Genomic DNA, 20,026 nt, shown 5'->3' with positions numbered 1-20,026 from the left:
TAGACCTACACTAGTCTCAGATCAACATCAGGCAAGTATTATCTGACAAAGGTATCACAAAACCAGTCGCTACTCAGGGAATTCATAGAGTATGTATTTTTAAAAAGTGAAGGGTTTCAGGAATGCTACAGAAACCAAACAAACCTCAAAGAGACTTTGCAGAGAGCCATCTCTTTAAGACATCCTTTGTGGGCTTGTTTGCTAAATATATGAGAAAACACTTAATTCAACTGCAAATGAGATTCCCCGTGGCTACTGCAAGTTAGTCTCTTCTCTTACCCAAGTCGTAGATGCCAGATTAAACTGTCACTAAACACTGCCAAGGAATAAAAATAAACATGCCTCAAAGAAAAATAAAGATTAGAGGCACCTGTTTGACGAATGTGTGCGAGGGGTCCCCCACAAAGACCATCTCTCTACTTTTGCCTACTGACTGACAGAAGTGCAGAAATCTCCTGCTACCTAGATACGACATAAGCTCCCATACTGGTTTGCTATCACTGGCATATCGGGACCCAGGAAGACTGATGTGGAAAGGCATCACAGCAATTTCAAATACAAGCTTTCAGTTACGAAGTATGAGTATCACACTAGTTCCTACACATCTGATTCACTGAATTGTCCGAGGGTCTATTTAGAGGTAAAACCTGCGGACCTGCATCTTGCCTTGCCTCCCCCAAGTCTTCTGAAGTAGTGCCTAAGCATGTTATTTTGTCTTTCACCACCTGGATCACACATACTTGGAGTAAAGGCAGAAATGGTTTTGGCATTCCAAATGCTTACTTAAAAATGAACTTCCAAGGTAGAAGTGAACTTCAAATCTGATGATGTTGTAGATGAACCCCTACACCCAAGACTGAGTATATTCATTAACACAAGATAATCCTTGAACAGCACAGACCAGGAGGACAGAACAACCCTATTTGTAGCTTCTGGCATCTACTAGCCCAAGACTATTTAAGTCCTTGTTCGTCATAAATAGAAAGGCAGGTGCCAGAACACATGAGCAGCACTGAGAGATCTTCTGAATCTTCCCAGAGACTGCTGGTGGTACAGGTATCAAACTTGCAGAGCTTTTATTTTCTTTCAAGTAGCAAAAGAGGAGACTACAGGCTCAGAAACTGTTTTTTTGGTGGTTCTTTTGAAACTGGTAGCAGTAATGCAAAGAAAAACAGTCCCTGAAGAACTTGTTTGCCTCCCTCTTCTGGCTTTAACACAGGATTAGTTTGTTTGTGAAACAACAGTAACACTTTAGTGTACCACCTCCCAGCTGAGAGGTGGTAAGTAACTAGCTCCAAGTCTACACCAGAAACAAACTCAGGTTTGTTCACACTTCTTTTGGCAGTTTCACTGTGGCAAGTGATATTTCCTAATATTAAGTTGTTTTTCAAGTGAAATTGATTGGTCCCAAAGGACTGGGAAATGCTCCCCTTCATTTCTGAACAGTTTATGAATCCCAGCAGTAAAACCCTCAATTGTTTGAATTTTCCTGATAAATCCTGGAGAACCTCTTGGAACCACTGCCACAGTTCAAGCACAGCCAGGGCTGGACACATCAAGCATAATTCACATTGAATCTCCTTACACTAAGCACTTCAACTACATGGTCTTTACCTTTACACTTCTGATTCAAGCAACAGTCTAATCAGCTATTTGTAGGATCTGGGGACTTGGATAAAGCCAATCCAAAAGGCACATCTGTTCAGGTACCTTGTCCCCAGTTAATAAAGGCAAGACTAGCCCACATTTGAAACGAGAATATACAAATAAGGTGTGCCAGGCATCTGTTAGAAATTTTAGATAAAGGCTTAAACAGGGGAGGACATGTGAATTCTAATGGAAGAGTCCCTTTCCTGGCCTTACTGAGGGCTAGAGGGTCTCTGTAGGGGATGGCACAGTTCAGGCTCCGCAAGAATACTATTATTAACATATGTGGGTATTTAGTGGTTTATTGCAAATATAGCCAGAACCTACTCTAAAACACAGACACACACGTTTCGAGACACTTATGTCTTTAATTACGCTCCAAAACATAACGCATCCCAAAAGAGGATATCCCACTCACTCGGCACACTTGTGAGTTAGAACCGTGGTCACAAGTAGCAGTCAGATCACATACTACTACAAGGACAACCATACTAACGAGAAGTCTGTTCAGGGTGAGGAGGATGGATCAAAATAGCTTTCTCTCAGGAACCACGCTCACTACTAGACAGATGCACTGTTCACTCGAAGTTAACATGCAATGATTTTATTTCCCTGCATGCTGAAGAGAATTGGAGTCATTAAAAACAAAAACCAAAACATTTTACCTTTGACTTGGATTCTGCTTTTGGCGTCCCATCTGCCTTATTGTTCATTTTAGTTGCAGGTGTTAATTTGACGTCCCCAAGACCCATCATTTCAGGGCTTGCTGCCATCCCTAGGAAGTTAAAACAATCTTTAACACTGATCCTCCATCCAGTACAATGAAATCAAGGAAATGCCTAATGGTCAGCACTGGCTTACCTGCAGAGTTGTTAGCCATATTCCCACCCATCGGATAGGGTGGGCCCTGGGGGTTTATCATGCCAGCCATGCTGTTAATTCCCTGTCCATAAGGAGGTCCAGTGCCCATCATTCCCCCTTGATTCATGTTGGGATAACCAGGAGGCCTAGAGAAGGCAAGGAAGAAACAGACACTTACTCCAAATACTAAGCATTAAGATCTTGTCTTCCAAGGAAGCAGGTTTGCTAAAAGAAACCTTCTACAAAGGAAGTGGAGAAGTGACTTTCTCCAGCTCAATCTTCCAGTAAAAGACCAAAGATCAGGTGCTGTTTTAAAGCTTAGCAACCCTAGAGCCTAAGTCTCATTCTCAAAAGAAAAGGGGATGCAAACCATTTTAAAAGAGGGACTTCAGTTCTGAACATTTTCATCCTTAATCTTGTTCTACTACATCCCCAAACTGAACTTCAATTCAGTTGTTAAGTTGCCTTTACAAGGAAGAACAGATATGCAAATAATGCAGCCCTGTGCATTTAAGTGAGAATCCATTATTTGTATAGATGAACAGTGTAGTGCTCCAGCCACATTTAATGATTTTTCTTTCTTTCTTTCCTTTGTGTTACCCATACAAGCTACATTATTTTACCTGTATCAGAAAACCTCATACACAACTGTTGCTCAAACTTGTTACTCAAAGGGACAGGCTTTGATGCCTTTATTGGCATTTGGGAACTTGGCCTTTTGGCAGTCATAGGTAACATCAGACAGTAGATTGCAGAAGCAGTCCTTAAGTCAGCATAAGGAGAGGAGCACAATGGCCAGTCAGACAACAAATATATCTAACAGTTTTACTGGGGGAACCCAATTTATAAGCAGGTTCATGGCTCTCCTGGCATTCTGGTAGGCCACATACACCTACTCTGAAATGTGCAATAATAATAAAAAAAAAAAATTAAAAAAAAAAAAAAACAACACCAAAAAACCACCATCACAGAAAATAGTTGCAAAGTTCAGTGCTGAATTCCAGCTCCCTTTCCCACAGTTGCTCATCAAGGCCCTAAAAGGAAGAAGTTCATTACACTGGACAAGTAATGCCTTGGTTCAGACAAATGCAGCTGGATGGCTGTCTGCTAGATTTATGGGTTTTACCACACACGCAGCATCTTTTAAGCCACTCATGTAACAAAGACAACCAGAAAGGGAAAACAACTGAAGGGATCTCAGAGTTAAATATATTTCACCTATGAATATTAAAAATTCCCTAAGCACGTCATTAATGATGTATTCCAACACAGTGCTCATCCAAGCTTTATGCTCTTCCTTTTTTAACACTTAAGATTGATTAAAAAAATCTCCAAGAAGGGCAAACCTTCAAGGTAGTGTATGTTCAGTATTACCTGAAATTTGGGTTATCCCATCCACAGCTCTGAAACATATATCTGACATAGAGAAGGGACTTTAACAGAGACCAGGGGCAATCTCATTTCTTACCTGTTCTGGATGGAGTTGGCAGCAGCATGCATCGCGGCAGCAGCCGCTTCTTGTGCTTTGCGATTCATGCCACCTGGTGGGGGGCACATGCCTGTCCCCACCTGAGGTGGCATATTCGCCATGTTAGGTCCATAAGGTCTGTTCCCCATGGTTGCATGGCTCATCCTCCCTGGAGGAAGCCCGCTGTACGGTGGCACACCAGTTTGCCCATGCATCTGGCTCCCTGCTCCCATGGGGTTCATGCTTCCTCCCATTCCTGGACTGGGGTAGTTGGCATTGGACATAGCATTGTAGTTTGGCTGCCTGGGATAACCTCCTAAGGAGATAAAAAGAGGGGAAGACAACATCATTCAACTAGTTAGTTTATGAATCACCATAAAAATCTTCTATCAGCAAATATTTAAAGATCACTAACAGAGATGAGGGGGAGTGTTAACACCTCAACAAAAAGTCAAAGTACTTGGATATAAGCCACATAAAATGTGTTTTGACATAGCCAAGTAACAACATCGATTCAAAAGCTGCCTGAAACTCTCCCAAACCTCAACCAAGCAGAGTGAGCTAAAGGGTCCAGGACAGGATGTAAAAAACTCACTTAACCCTTTCCAAAACACACAACACTCAATTTTCTTCCTCTCCAAAGAGAACTGGCCCTTCTTCTCTATTACACTGGATGCACAACCTACACCTTTTTAAACGAGGAGGAGGGATCCTACATTTAGAAGTACAACAAGCCCCAAAAGCAAAGTATTTCATTGATCTCAACATGAACAAAGTACAGTTCCTTCCAGCTCATAAGGAGCACACTGTTTTGTATTACCCACATATTCAGAGGGGACAAAGAAAAACAGTTTATCAAAGACAAGATGTTACAGTCGAGAGAGGCCTTTTGTATTTGCTCAGCTCAGTTCCCACCTGGAGGAGCTGACTGTGCCTCACCTTGAGGTCCATACTGCCCACCCTGCGGTCCATAGCTTCCCATGGAGTTCTGCTGGTATGGCCCCATTCCAGCGTGCATCTGTCCTCCAGAAGACTGACGGGGAGATAAGGCTGAGCCGGGCTGGGGTGAGCTGTACTGGGGCATCTGAGGATTCCTCTGCATGTAACCTGGTCACCCAGTGAATGGAGCAGACAATTATTAGTGCAAAGTATCCAGAGGTGCCACTGGACACACATGTTGTTAGGTAACAGCAACCCCTGGGACCCACTAACAAAATCCTTTCAGCAACAGCCTAGACAGATTTTTACAGTGGTTGCTATTAAGGAGCCAGTGTTATCTGCTAAGATAACAGATCCAATTTCCTGTTTTAACCAGAAAAAAACCAACTTAGTGTCACAGGAGTAGACAGTACAACTCTGCAAATCCTAGGGGCTTCTTGTTGTTGGTTTTTTGTTTGCTTGTTTGTTTTCTCAGGGTGACAACTATATACCTTCATCCATGAGAGCTGAAATTTTACACACATTTTTCCCCACATTAACCTTATTTTCTTAGGGGGAAAAGGCACACAATATTGTTGCGAGCACCCCTCATTTTGAGCTTAAGGACCTGGACCTTGGACAAGCACTGTTCACAGAAAAGTGTGTCAAAAGCCACAGAAAACATCTTACAAGCCAAACTACTAGCTTGGATGGAACATGAAGAGGCTGAACAACCAGTAACAGTTGAATTTACTACAAGGTGCCTAAACGCTTGCAACTTATAAACTTGGGGCAGCTTTTAAATGCTATCTCACCATAGAATCCATGCCATCAGGCCAGGTAATTTTTAGTCACACATCTAGCTTTACAATTACATCTTTTAACTCATGTCACACACCTCGATCTTGCGCTATGCTTGACTGGTTCATGGAAGGATGCATGATACTGTCTGACTGGCCACTGGGCGGTCGGGGTGGCATCTGATTGCCTACACCGCAAAAAGGAGAGTGGTTAATTACAAAAATTGCACACCACAAAACCCAGGATGCAAGAGTATTAAATACCAGAACTACAAACAACTTCGGGAGAAGAGCACGTTAGCCACAGTGAAGAAAAACAAGAGCAAGATCAGTCACATTAACCCAGCAAAATGACACTGCTGGTTTACCAACCATCCCACCCATCTTACTGCATCCTTTAAAAGTTACAGACATTTTAAAGCAAACAAATGAGATCACAGGACCTCAATAACCACATACTACTGACACTGGCCAATTCCTCCCCACCGGCCATGTTAATTCACTCTCCAGCTGCATGAAGGAGCCCCACCAAAAGATCAACACATGAGTAGTGTTACCTGGTACTGCAGCAGGTGAAAGTGGACCAGAGCGGGACTGAGCAACACTAGCTGGAGATCCAACTGGGGATGGGGAGGGTCCTCTGATGCCTGGCAGGTGAGGAGAGGTATGTGGAGAGAAAGGAGACTGAGCTGGGTTACTCTGCTCTCCTTGACTGCTGGAAATCCCTGATGTGCTTACTCCAGGACTCAGGGCTCCTTCTGTACCCATGGGTAGATCATCTATTGAACCAGACAGGTCCTGCAATACACAGAGAAACAGATCAGGCAAAAATAAAAAGACATGGGACTGTTCTCTCACATACCACTAAGAAAGAGTGCATTTCTCCCTTAGGCATACTACAAATAGAAATCAATGAACTCTGTTCATGCTGTTGTCAGTAATGAAGGCTGCTGCAGACTGAGGTAACTGCCAAATGTGTCTTATCCTGCTGCCTGTCTCTGAACCCAAGAGTTCCCTAGCTGGTTTGCTGAATGCTTCCTGATGGTCCAAACAACTAGCTAATTCTCCTACTTGCTTCTTTTAATTCAGTTTAGAGGCAAGAAATTAAAGAATGCATCAACAATACAGGTAAAACTGCAAACAGAAGAGACACTCCATGTGATCATGGCTTGGAAGAGAAACGTGGCTCAGCCTCTGAAAGACAGAAAACTCCTGCCTCAACATAATTAATTCATAAACCTCATATGAGCTGGGAAACTACTCACTTGAGATGGATAAAAACAAACTAAACAGAGATTTAAAAGAAAACAGTAGAATACTCTTCAGGGTTCCCACTTCCCTTTCTTCAAAGATAGCAAAAATTAGCAGTTACAGTATCAGCCTGTGAAGTTCAGCTTTTCCTGAAGGCAAGGCTAGAAAATACCCTTCCTACTGCATGTATCCACCCTGAATAAGAGAAGCACAAGCCTAAGAAAATTGAAACCTCCGATTGCCACAGTAGCGACTGCAAAGCAACAGCACCAAAAATCAGCTGGCAAGTCTGAAAAATGGGGATACTTCCAAGAAGGTGATGTGCAGATCCAACATGCACAATTGTGTTAGCTGTTTGATAATAAGGTGCATCAGCTACTCAGGCTTGGCCTGGAATAAATGAGTAAGTAACAGTCCAAGACAGAGTAAGTGGTGGCACATTTGAACAGAAAGCTGGCAAGTTATAACTATTCCAGTGATTAGATAAAATCTCTGCCAGAGATTCAAAGGATCACAGCAGGTGAAGAAGCGGCAGACCAGAGCTTACCAGGACTTCACCTATCCTTTGTAAGTCCTTCAGAGCAATCAACCCTGGATCTGAAGTGTTCTGGACTGAGCCCTAAAGGCATTTCAGATCCAACTCCCTCTGCACAGTATTCAGCTGACCAGCATGAACAGAGCCAACCTCATTTAAAACACCATGCAGAAAGGCTGAGCCAACTGATAAATAACTTGGACACTCCGGTCTCATTTACACTGACTGGCTGATGCCTTGTTTAGCAGCAGTTCGGATAACATTTTCCCAGCTCTGTGCAGTGCGGAAGGACCTCAGACACAAGATACTGCAAACTTATCAGCCTTCAGAAGCAAGCAAGAGCCCTATCACTCTGTAACACCTGTCTGCCAGGTGATGTGTGAAAAGGTTCTGACAGCATGTCCCCATCATCTAAGCTGGAGAACAGTACATCACCACATCCTAGGAAGTGGAAAACTGGAGTTACAGAAGAATAAAAAAACGACCCGGGAGACACCCAGCCACCTCATCACACTTGTTGGATAGACAGTGACATTCAGAAGGACAAAGGGGAGAGTTGGGCATCAGCTGCACCACATTCAGTTGCCTGCTGCAGTAAGGCAATCTTGTCCATTTTAACAGTGGAATTTCATCAAAACAATTCTAACAAATGCTGGCAAATGCTACATTTGAGCTGAAAACGCCAGTCACTTGGTGGGATGACTTAGTGCATAGCACGTCCTTCCTCCCCTTCCATTACTGCTTCTGTTTGAGAGATCATTTCCTGCACGACAGTCTCAGAGGTGCATTTGCTTACTGCTGAAGTATTATCTTCCTGAGAAAAAAAAAAAGAGCTTTGTTTTATTCCAATGAAAGCTAAAAAACTGCAGAAAAAGCCTAAAAATAGTGTCTAAGAGCTCTTGCAATTTTCACTACCTTCCTATTGTAACATCAAAAGCATTGCTGCTTTATGCAGCTACTCAGTTTTCTTTTTTCCCCCCGGACAACTTTGACAAAACCCACATTCCTACTGTGGAAACCATCTGAAGTGGGAGTGAAGAGACAGTAGTTCCAACATTTTGCATTAAAAAGCATCAACCAACACAAACAATCAAGAACAAAACACTCCTCTTCCTGGACTCACTGCATCTAACTTGAGCCACTGGTATAAGATACACACATAGATTCCCCTCCCTCTAAGTCAACAAAGGGATCAGAATGTCCAGAAGCCAATTCAGTCCAACCTAAAACTGGATGGAAATACTGGTGTTGCCCTTAAACACATTAAGGTACTTTTAGTCTGAATCACCAAATGCATCCAAACACTGTTTTCATCATCACTGAAATGGAGACCAAAACCCTTTGCAGCTTTAAAATCCTCACCACCATGAGCTTATGCGGGTACAGCATTTTAGAGCAGTTAAACCTTCAGACCAGAGGGGCAGAGCCTATAGCTACTTAGGTGAGAGATTTTTAGGCAGAAAGGAAAAAACACATTATAAAATGTACACCTGAGGCAAAATACTGGCATGAAAGGACATATACAGAGCAAGTGTGCAAGGTGAAATGTGAAAGTTTCCTTCCATTATCAGGAGTGTAAGTGACATGCTTCTCCAAGAGGCAAAAGAGAACATTTGCCTCCAGGATCTGAGGGGGTCACTGTCTGCTACGTGGTATGAGCAATATTCATACATAAACTTGGCAGACTAAGAGGGTATGACTTGGTAATGCCAGGCACGAAAATATCTGCAAGACATAAAATGAAGCAATGTTAAAAACTGTTTGAAAATTAACTCCTAAGTAACTAGATAACAATCTTTAAAGCTGATGTCTTCGACCTTGCCTATGCATCAAAGCTTAACCTAAGTACTGCAAGTCATTTAAAAACATTCAGTTTTAATTAAGCAGGTTAATACAGGGTAGACATGCGAGCAAGGGCCCCTCTGCATTGCTAGCATACCATCACAGACCTCACATATAGGAAAAGTAGGCCTTCTAGCTATAAGACTGTGGATCAGACTCTCAGATCATCAGTTTAAATAAGTTAAAAGTGAATTACACGGCAACCTTTCTTGGATGTTAGGACACGAATTGAAACAGGACCATAAAAATCAAGTAACTCATAAAGTTACTTTCACCACTAAAGATCTGTAAGTTTTATGAATTCCAACAATAAAGCCATCTCCCAGCAAAGAAACACTCTGCCAGCACAGCAGCAGCATTTTCTAAGTGTGTTATTCAGCAGGACTAAGTTTCTCAGAAGTGAGACTCCTGCAAGGGAAAGGAGAGAAGCAGGGACTGGAATGCCTAAGTGCAAGCAGCTGATCAGTAAGGAGCTGTTTTCTACCTATCAAGTTATTTTCTCAGGATGCCAACCATCAAGGCACAGAGTGTTTTTTTTTTTAACTAAACTTAAAGGACACCCTCCAGCTCTGATATCCCATTTACTTAAGTGCACCACAAACTAGGGGAAAAAGAAATCTCTCAGTCTCTCTACAGACTGTTTTAAGGACAGCCGTACCAGAGAAGCCTTTAAAAAAAAGAAAACCTCATTGAAATAATGGAGACCTGCTGCCGTCAGTGGGTTCTGGATCAAGCCCAAGAGGAGAGGGCCAGTGAGGTTTTATTTGCCTCCCACAGAGCATCAGGAGACCTGGAAAGACACAGCAGCACCAGGAGAAGGGCTCTCCTCTTCCATCCTCCCGCCAGCACAGCCAATCGAGCCGAGACAGGAGGTGAGGCTTGACAGCAGTAACTCTGCCAACTTGAAGGAAACGTCAGGGTCTGGAGAATTTCCTCACGTGTTTCCAATGTGTTTTTTATGCATTTTATTGCTCATCTGCCATGCAGATCAAAAACGCTGGAGGGATTCCAACTATTTCACACAGAATCTCACACTCCAGGCTGGCTGCAGCCCCAAAGCCTGAGTTTCTTCACTTGAAATACTGCCCAGTGTTATTTTGGGATGTGACCTGATAGCGGAAGCCCACAGGGACCCTGAAACGATAACTGTTCCAGCTGCGATTGGTTGCCCAGCCCTCACCAATGCCAGCATGGGTTTGTCAGTACTGCTGACAAACAAGGACTCAGCAGCTAACACCTTCTTTTCACACCACAACAAAACCATGCCTGAAATCACACAATCTGGTACCCAAAGGAGGGGGCAGGGGAGTTCATCTATCTCAGGGAAAGGGTTGCAAGTCCTGGCATGACCAACACAAGGGAGCCAGTTAGTTTATGCTGGAAACAGCAAGGTTTCTTTTATATGAAAAGAGGAACCACCATTTCACTATCTGATACAAGCTCATTTGTTAAACAAACATAAAAGATGAAACAACAAGAAATACTTAAGATCAAGGTAACAAAACCCCAGAGGAGAAGAGATTCAAGGCTCCACTCTGGCCCATCCCACTGATCTGGAAGAGCAGGAAGACTGACCAGAAAGCAAATTGATCTCCTCACTGGGGACTGCAGCCTTCCTCTACTACTCCCCTGCCCATCCCCAACCTAAGTGCATATGAAAAGTGTGGGGGAAGAGGGAAGGAGCGCAGTCAGACTGTAATGATTGTAGGCACTATCAGATCACTAGATAGCACTCAAGGAAATTATGATCTGGAGACGAGCATGTCACGGAGCTTATAAATTCTGTAAGGCCAGTTGTTTCCATAAAGATGCTTACAAGCAAGACCAGAGAACAATGGCTAAATTTATTCCCCGATTCTTTCTGAAAGGGAAAAAGCCTCTTCATTGCTTCTGACTAATTGAAACACCTACTTTCTATTGCAATTTCATTTTCTCTGCAGTTTCTTTTCCACTCATTCAAGAACTATCAACACTTAGAAATCACAAGCTTGTCCTTTCCTTCCCCTTTACTTCCACACCCAAAATACCTCAATCCTCTCTATCACAAAAAATTACACAGCTGACCGACAAGCTAGGATCTCCCTGCTATTTTGGGGAAATGGATAGACCTATTCCTCCTTCTACAGTACAGACAACTGAATCTTGCATCTTATGCTTCACAAAGCACTCTATCTCGTAATACAAAGCGGCCTAGAGACCTCACCGTGCTCAATTTACACCAGACTTACAGATTCACATCACATCCAAGACAACACCTTGCAAAGCTGACTTGAGATTGCCACATGATGTGACAGAAGGGTCTGGAGAGGGCTCTGCAGCCTGCCACAGCCTTCCTACTTACTGTATGCCACTTCCAGATTGCTTCCCCAGTAGAAACCAGAAGTTCGAGCTGGGGAACACAAGTTAAGCTACAGTAGAAATCCAGCTGATACTTTTCACCCAGAGAGAGTTATAAACTACTTTCTCCAAAGTCTTTTCTTGCTCACAAATCAAAGAGTCAGAATGGAGTTTTTCAGTCTCCAAGCTGGTCCAGCTTACTGGAAGCACACTGGAAAGGGCACACGCTCCTGCAAGCCCTGCATCACCACCAGCTCAATTTCGACTGCCATGCTTTAAAATTCTGACAAAATCCATCAGCATCTACCACCACAAACACGAAACCCACTGAGCACTGGCTCTCAGCATTTGGTAGGCAGCTGCAGGCTCACTGAACACCCTGGGTGGGAATGTAAAGACCTACCATCACCATGAGAAGAAAGTGAACTATTCCAAAGCCAAAGCAGATTTCCAAGTCCTGTCTTATCCCAAAAATATACAAGTTGTCCCAGCGAAGACCACCATTCACCTCACTCTGCTCTTCTACCATCGGTTATTGTGCAGAAGATAATGAGTCCATCTTTATAGCACCAAAAGCACCTTCTAGATGCTCATCATTCTTGGTGCACGTATAGGCTGGACAAGAGGCAAAAGGGAGGAGGAAGAAGGATGCATGCAGGATGTCTCTCCAATAAAACCTCTCGCCACACCCAGAATATTTCTGGAATTTCAAGTGAAGTAAAAGATGCTCTTAACGCTCTGTTCCTGTGTGCTCTGTACCCTGTTATACTTTGGGAGGAGTGGGGTAGAAACCAAAAATATGTATTTTTAAGCTGCCAGTTTACCTGTTACTGATTTTGTGTTCATACATGTGCGGGAAGCATGTTCATCCACATTCCCAAGCTACTCAAGATGACTAAAGAGCAATCAAATACAACCAAAGCCTAGCAACACAACTAGCAACACAAGCTGGTGTCTCCTTGATGGCATACAGCTTTCGTCCACTGCCACGTAGCTCTTACCTCTGCTCTCCGAGGCGCTGAAAAGTTTGGTTTTACTTTAACAAGGAAAGATGACTTTCTCCTAGCATAAGAAACAGGGAATGCCCAGAAGGAAGATCACTGCCACACTAGCACAAGCTGCACAACACACTTCTGTGTTTTATGAAAGGTTTTTAAATTCATGGGTTTGCCTCTTCTCTTACATCCACTTCAAAATGGGACAAGATCACCGATCAGAAGGAACAAAGGGATTTAATTACGCAATGAAATCACTGGATTTGGCCCCTCAGATATGTCCCTGGAAGCTCAGCCTCTGATCTGACCAAGGACCACATGTGAGCAACTGAAAACGAGACAGCTCTCAGGTTCTGCAGCAAGCTGATTTGGAGGAAAACCCAAGATCCTGGTTACAAAACTAAGCATGCATAAAAACCTTCGAGTCCTATTACGTGCCACTTGCTCATCCAAGCAGTCCTTAGGTAAAGGGAATAAGTGCTAGACTTTTACTACTTCAAAGAAATAACACCTGCCCACTAAAACAAATATCAGGAAGGTAACACTATCAAGGCTTCAGCCTCTGCTAGATGGAGTCCATATTCCCTTCCCTTATGAGGAGTTTAAGCTCCTCTCAGGCTTCAGTGCTGACAATTACAAACCTAAGATGGGGACTAGAACATGCAAGAGAGATTCGTGCAGTTTCCTTGCTCAAAAAAGAAGCTGAAAAGCTCATTCTTCCAGGCTGGCTTTAGACAAACTGGTAGAAGCTGCTGGCTCTAGCTGCACTGCAGGAAAAAGAGCATTTGGAAAGGAGGCTGTCAGGAGGAGGGGCTCAGTGTCACACAAGAAATTTTACTCTGATTGCAAAAATAAGCTGCTGTTCTAATCCACCTCAGTAAATCTAGGTAAGTCTGGTTGTTTGGCAGAAAGCAGGTACAAAATAAAAAGGGAGGACGACAGACGGAAGTGCTGCTGGCTTTACTACATTCCTGCAACGGGAGACCTTGCAAAACAGCCAGCACTGCTACCGCAGCAGCCATTGATTTTTCAGAGGTCGATACTCCACTCCCACAGATCTACTCGGCAGGAGCTTTAATCACATCTACTGCTCCTACCCTGTGCTACCCCTCCTTCTCTTCCCCCTCCAAATAAATTTTAAAAAAAAGGAAAAAAAAAAATAAAGGCAGGGGGGCAAGGGTACTTTCCTCCCCCTCCAAACACTGAGCAGACTAACAAATTTCATATTCTCAGTCTTCGGAGACGAGAGATTCAAAAGCTGTAGTTGCAGCACAAAGTATAGAAGAAGCAACATGATTCATCCACAGAACAAGATGTCGCTGAAGGGAAAACCCACTGCATGGAAGGCCAGCATTCCCACTCGGGGAGCACTGGGTGCTGAGCCACTCTGCAGGACCCTGGCAAATGCAGCAGCAAAACTCTCCAGAAGAGAGTTTCTGTTTAACCCATTGAAAGCCGCTCAGCTTCTAAAAAGCATTCCCAGGTTTATCTAAACATTGAGACAACATAAAGTATTCCAAGCAGCAGTGGTAAATGCTGAAGTTTTGCTTGGCAGAGTAGTGTCACTCTGGCTAACACAGAAGTTGGCCCAGCCATCTAGCAGCAGTATTGCCACACAAGAGGACAAAACCTCCAGCTTCAACAGTAACACTGACCCTAAAACAAGTTGCAGGAAAGAAACATGGAGGACCCCAGGCACAATGAGCAGCAACATTGCAGCAGCATCCGAGGATGCTCTCAGCAACGCTGAGTTTATGGAGGGTGTTGGGGATGCAGGGGGAGCAAGACGTACAAGTCAATCACAGCCATCGGAAAGGCCGGTCTGACACCAGGCCTTGGGAAGGCAAGTGCAAGCGAGAAACTAGCATGGGTCTCAGATGACAGACCACAAGCTGTTTATTTAAAGAGCTTTTGGTTTTTTTCCAGAGGTTTTTAAATATTCTACTTCAGTCTGAAGACAAACCCCAGATCATATAAAACGCTAAATCACGTAAGAGGCAGGAAGCTACCCTCTTTATTGCCAGCCATAGGGATATTCCAATTCCCCAGCAGTGCTTCCTCTGGAAGGCGCTTTCCAGTTTCCGATGTGTTCAATTTAGACTCCAAAGCATTTAGTCATCTCAGCATGTGATTATGCCACCATGCCAACCACACGAGTTAGGGTGGGCAAAGAAATGCAGTAAAGGCAGAAGTCTGAAATAATTAAAGAATTAAAAAGGCCCCTGTTCAGGCCAATACTTTGGATTTTAAGACAACTCAGCTTTTAGTATTGTTATCAGCCTCTTTGAAACAATTAAGAGTGACAGAATCAATTCCTAAAAAAGTGGAAGGATGATTTTAGGAGAGAACAAGATTTCTAAGGTATCAGGTATTTGCAAGCCTGATGAATCTGGCAGTTTCCTCACTGGAAAAAAAGCTGCTGTAGAGACAGCTGAAAGCTGGCAGCTCCTTCCCAAAGTCCATTGTACCTGTGGGGAGGCAACAATGGAGCAACACGAGGGGCTACGGCTGAGCCCCCTAACACTGCCAGCTGGGGCATCTCTAGAGAAACCACTTCCAGTCAAGAACCTGTCTGCAATACCACACCCGTACCTAGGTACCACGGATCTGGATGGGACAGAGAAACTGAAGACACATTTGGAAAGAATCAAGGAAATTCTCCTCTCGCCCTGGCTCAGAGCGGCAAGTGTGCACAGGAAGAGGTAACATAACCATGGAAACCTGGCCCATGCGAGACGCTGACGTACACCCAGTGCTGCCCTCGGGGTCAGGGTGCCAGAACAGTCAATTCCTAGAGATGTCACTTCTTGTCATTTCAGGAAATTCAGGGGTTTTTTTTTGGTTTTTTTAAATAAAGGTTTCTATTTTCCTGGGTAAGACCTGATTCAAAATTATAATAAAAACCAATTATACAACTCCTCCTCCAATTACCAGGACGTGTTTGAAATCACAGCATAAACCTTGTACCCACAATGGTGCGGGCACAAGCCCATAGGAGCAGCGTGGCCGCTGCAGGAAGGGAGCAGAGCAGACTGAGCCTTGGGCCCCTGCCATGCCCCACATTTGAGCACCATGTGGAAACAGTTTTCTCCATGGCATTTATGATCGTGCACGTCTCCAAGACAAGTCAATCCAGCACGCCAAAAGGACATTAACAGGAAAATGATTCCTGTAAACTGAAAGCTCAGGTGTGGCAGCGTTTAAAACGCGTGCAGCGCTGTCAGCCAAAGCTAAACACCTTCACTTATCCCTGTGACCGCTCCACGCAGCAGATGAAGGTCACACCAACATGGACTCTCCCTCCCCTACATGGTGTGGGATCTCTGGCAGGGTTAAGTTTTGATGGACAAGGAAGAAGATGAGGCTAGTATGTCCGATACCAGACTGACAAGAGGGCCCCGCACATTTTAAAGGGTCTCCAACGACACCAAGTCAGCAGCAAAAGAAAGTGAAAAACTGATTTCCCTGCCCTACAACAACGAGCTTCTTGAAAGCGCATTTAAAAGCTGAGGGTCACCTCGCGAGGCGTGCGCTTCAGCAGTTATGACACAAGGAGCAGCTCTGTATTTTCAGGCTGCAGCAGTGCAGGGGATGTGTGTGACAGAGCACGGACTATTGTTCGGGATCCAAGACCAGAACTGGTCATCCTACAGCAATTTCCTGATTAAACACTGACCCGCCTAGTCACTCCGGCCGGGCCTAAAAGAACGAAAGCCTGTCCTCTCCCGAGCAAGCCGCCAGCCGTCCCCGCCGCCCACCTCCACGCGGAGGTCGCCGTCTCCTCTTTCCGTTGGGTCCGTAACTGAAATCGCTCCTAAGAAAACGAAAGGCTGGGGGTTAGGGGAATCAGTGCGAGGCGTGCAGGCAGGAAGCAGAGCTGAGCTGCTCTCGACCAGAATAGAAACAGGAAACGAGCCCGGCATCGAGCATAGCACAGCCCGCTGCCAGCGCGGGCTCCCGTGAAGCTGCATCCGTGGCTCCGCTCGGCATCGTCACGAAAAGGGACATTTATTGGCGACGAAGGCGGAGGGTTCCGCGCAGCCCGGAGCGGGCCCAGGCGATGCAGCGTGGGGTGGGGAGTTTCCTCCCGAGCACCGGGTCGGATTAGCTCAGTTCAAACCCGGAGGAAGGAGTGGGAGGAGAGAAAATTGCCACATGGACAAATAGCTGAGCAACCCTGAGAAGCAGGTCACAGGCGTGAAACATGTCACTAGAGTGGCTGGAAGATTAGGGTAGCTTTGCAAGCAGCTCTCCACAGTCTCCACTATTAGCAAAATTAAAAAAAAAAAAAAAAAAAAAAAAAAAAGGCACAGTCTTCTCAAGAAACCACACAGAAATGACGGACACAATCACACATGGAAAAAAGCTTAGGCAGAGGAGCCTTAGTCAGGAAAAAAAAAACAAAACAAAACAAAACCAAACATTTTCAACTCCTTATATCACCATAACTTGGAATCGAAAACTTCATATTAGCATAAACTGGAACGCACCACTCTCTCTAATACCAGTGTTTCAGGTATTGTGCTCCTCAGGGCAAGCCTTCGGGTGCTGCTGTGTTTACCTGCATATCCACTGTAATGCCCAGGCACCACAGCATGCAACTAACCTGCTTTGAAATGCATGCATCACTAATCCCTCTCTTAAGGCAAGCAATAAGACAAGCTCAAAAGGCCAAATACAAACCAAACAGAAGCAGGAAGTCCCATATGGAAAAAGAAAAAAAGAGAAAAAAAAAAAGACAAAAAAAAAAGAGCTTAAAGTGACCAGCAGATTCAACTATAGAAGGTTATTTTCCCCTCCCCCCCAAAAAATTGTCAAAATGATTAATTTTAAGCTCAAAGAATTTTTAAGAAAACATTCATTTCCTGGGCTGCACCTCCTTCCCCATCTACAGCAGCTCCGAGACAGTTTTTTGCTGCATTTCAGCCTGTTGCATTGATTATTTCCAGGTCAGGGGACACAGCTGACAGAGCTCAACTTTATTCCACTTCAAGTACCTACAGAGTACAAGTTGAAATGACCACTTTGTAAGAATGTTAAATCCAAATGGCGCTTCTGTGACAACCTCCAGTGTCCAAATTCAGAAACTACTTGACTCAAGAAAGGAAAAGGTAATCAAACAAAAAATGCCCTGCAACTGCTGGGGATATTCACAGAAGGGTTCTTTCTGCACAATCCAAAACTCTGCAGCTTCATTCCTCTCCCCTCCTCACAAAACCTAATTTTGCTAAATCCATACTGCAAAGACCCAAGACCAGAATGCACGTTCAAAAGTCAAACAAGGATCAGGAATTTGTTTTCAGTTGGTTATATTCCCTTCTGCAATTGACAAGACACTTTTCAGATCTAAAGTCAGAGATGAATTAAAGCAAAACACAGCTGAATAAGCAAAACAGTTTTCCAATAGTGCAAAATACTGAGATTAAAATGATTCTCACTCCACATCAAGATGAAAATAAGTTGCCCAGGACAGGGATGGGGTTTCTCCCTCAGGCTACACAGTACACTGACCAAAAGAAACTAAGGACATTCTGGGGTCGGAATTCTGAAAATCCTGTCCAAGCTGCCCCAGTTTGCTTCATTATGTATCCGCTGCAACAAAAACTCAAACGCAACCTTGCTATTTCAGGACATCCAAAACCTAGCCAGTATCCGTCCTCCTGGTTCGGCCAGAAGTCCCACCCTATGTAGAACCTTTCCTGTTGAAGCACTGCTGAAAACAATAGCTCTCACAAAGGTTTTGGTTTCCACAGATAGGAAAGTTTCACTGAAGAAATCCCAGAAAGGCCAGTGAAAAGCAAATAAAAGCCAGCACACGCTGGTAACAAAACAGTTTTGCTTTATAAATGGCTTTTGGGGCCAACCTGGAAGTCCTAACGCCACAGATACCAACTTCTGTGGTTGGGAAGGTGTAAAAACAGCCTGGCGTGGCAATCACTGTCTTGATGCTCTACTCCTCATCCATCTCAAAGACATCAGGAACTTGCACTCAACTCCTTCACAGCAGCCCATAAGACAGAGACTGAGGCAAGATAACAATCTGTTGCATGTTCCATAATGAGATACAAAATTCCTCCCAACAAACCTAAAACTCCAGAGAACTTTGCAGCAGAACTGATTTGCAATCCAAACGCAAATGGATGTCCTAGTACCCTATTTGCTTCCCCTATACTTGCTACCACCACCTTCCATGTCTAAGCAGAAGGTAATTAATAGCTGGAAATATTTGATTCCTACAGACTCAGAATCCAAGCCTCAAAAGGTAAAGACACCAAACAAACTGGATACGACTTGCCAGGAAGAATTCTTTGCTAAGGAGAAGAGACTAGGGAATCTCCTGGGAGAAACAGATTTATACTAAGGATTACTATTCCTCTATTACACCCAGACACAAAAGACTACACTTCACTTCTCCCATACACAATAGCAATCTAAGTTTAGTTTAGCTGCAATCCTGACAGAGACTCCCTAGGGAAGCAGCAAATTCTTCAGAGAAAATTCTTTTCCTGTAGCAGGCTAGGTGAAGAGTACCAGCCAGGACACTCACATGGATGCATTACTCTTTAAAAGGCATCAGTGAGTTCAAGTTAGCAGCAGCATTCTCCCCCAAAATACAGCAAATATAATCTTCAGAAAGGAAACAACAAACCAGGAAATACTTAAGCTAGAACAGCCTGTAACACAAGCAGAAATGGAAGACCAGACATTTTGCTGCTTACAGATGAGCAGACAAAGCATTAGAGAAATCAGTAATTTGACTCTTCTGCTGTTAAAAGTCTGAATACAGGAACATCATCAGGAAAAAGTTTAGTGACACAAAAATTGTTATCCGGATGATATCTTGAAGACCCCCACCCAGAAGGCTCAATGTGACATTTCTCAGGCAGATCCTAACAAAGCCAGCAAGAGCTCACAGGAGTTGAACAACTTGACAACATCACAATCTAGGAGATCACCACCTCCTGAAATGGTGATAGGATAAGGCGAAGAAAATACTCCCCCCTTTATTGCTTGGAATTCCAACATTAATGTTGATGTACAATATTCATGTATAAAGGCCAAGGACTCGTAAAGGCACTGGGTGCATAAATTTAACACTTTATAAGAACCTAAAAGGCAGCAAACCTCTTTTTCCTGCTGGAGCTGATCTATTTTTAATTAAAGATGATGCATGGCACAATTTGCCCCAATTCCAAGATACCCAGTGAGCTATTCCACAGCGCCCACTGAGGCTTGGAAAAGGGCTCAGAACTCCACAAAAAATTAAAAGCCCATAAACTAACTATGCTTCTGTAAGTCATACATAATGGCAAAACAGGGATCTAGGAATCCTCCCGAGTAGGATAAAACTTTCTAAAACAGACAGACTGAG

General features: G+C 43.9%; 1 protein-coding gene across 2 annotated transcripts in view; it reads right to left on the bottom strand.

The window, feature by feature from the left end:
• Positions 1 to 20,026, bottom strand: part of ARID1A (AT-rich interaction domain 1A) — a 61,545-nt gene that overhangs the window by 12,964 nt on the left and 28,555 nt on the right. For both annotated transcript variants that reach the window (XM_075047538.1, XM_075047537.1), the window contains 6 exons: positions 6,252 to 6,492; positions 5,793 to 5,882; positions 4,916 to 5,083; positions 3,977 to 4,292; positions 2,509 to 2,654; positions 2,313 to 2,422 (listed from right to left, as the gene is read on the bottom strand). In XM_075047538.1, the coding sequence (XP_074903639.1) occupies positions 2,313 to 2,422; positions 2,509 to 2,654; positions 3,977 to 4,292; positions 4,916 to 5,083; positions 5,793 to 5,882; positions 6,252 to 6,492 (1,071 nt within the window). The remainder of the gene's footprint in view (positions 1 to 2,312; positions 2,423 to 2,508; positions 2,655 to 3,976; positions 4,293 to 4,915; positions 5,084 to 5,792; positions 5,883 to 6,251; positions 6,493 to 20,026) is intronic.

This window comes from Buteo buteo, chromosome 16, assembly GCF_964188355.1.
Source record: "Buteo buteo chromosome 16, bButBut1.hap1.1, whole genome shotgun sequence".
In the NCBI taxonomy this organism is placed as follows: Eukaryota; Metazoa; Chordata; class Aves; order Accipitriformes; family Accipitridae; genus Buteo; species Buteo buteo.
This window is presented reverse-complemented; position numbering and strand designations above follow the sequence as displayed.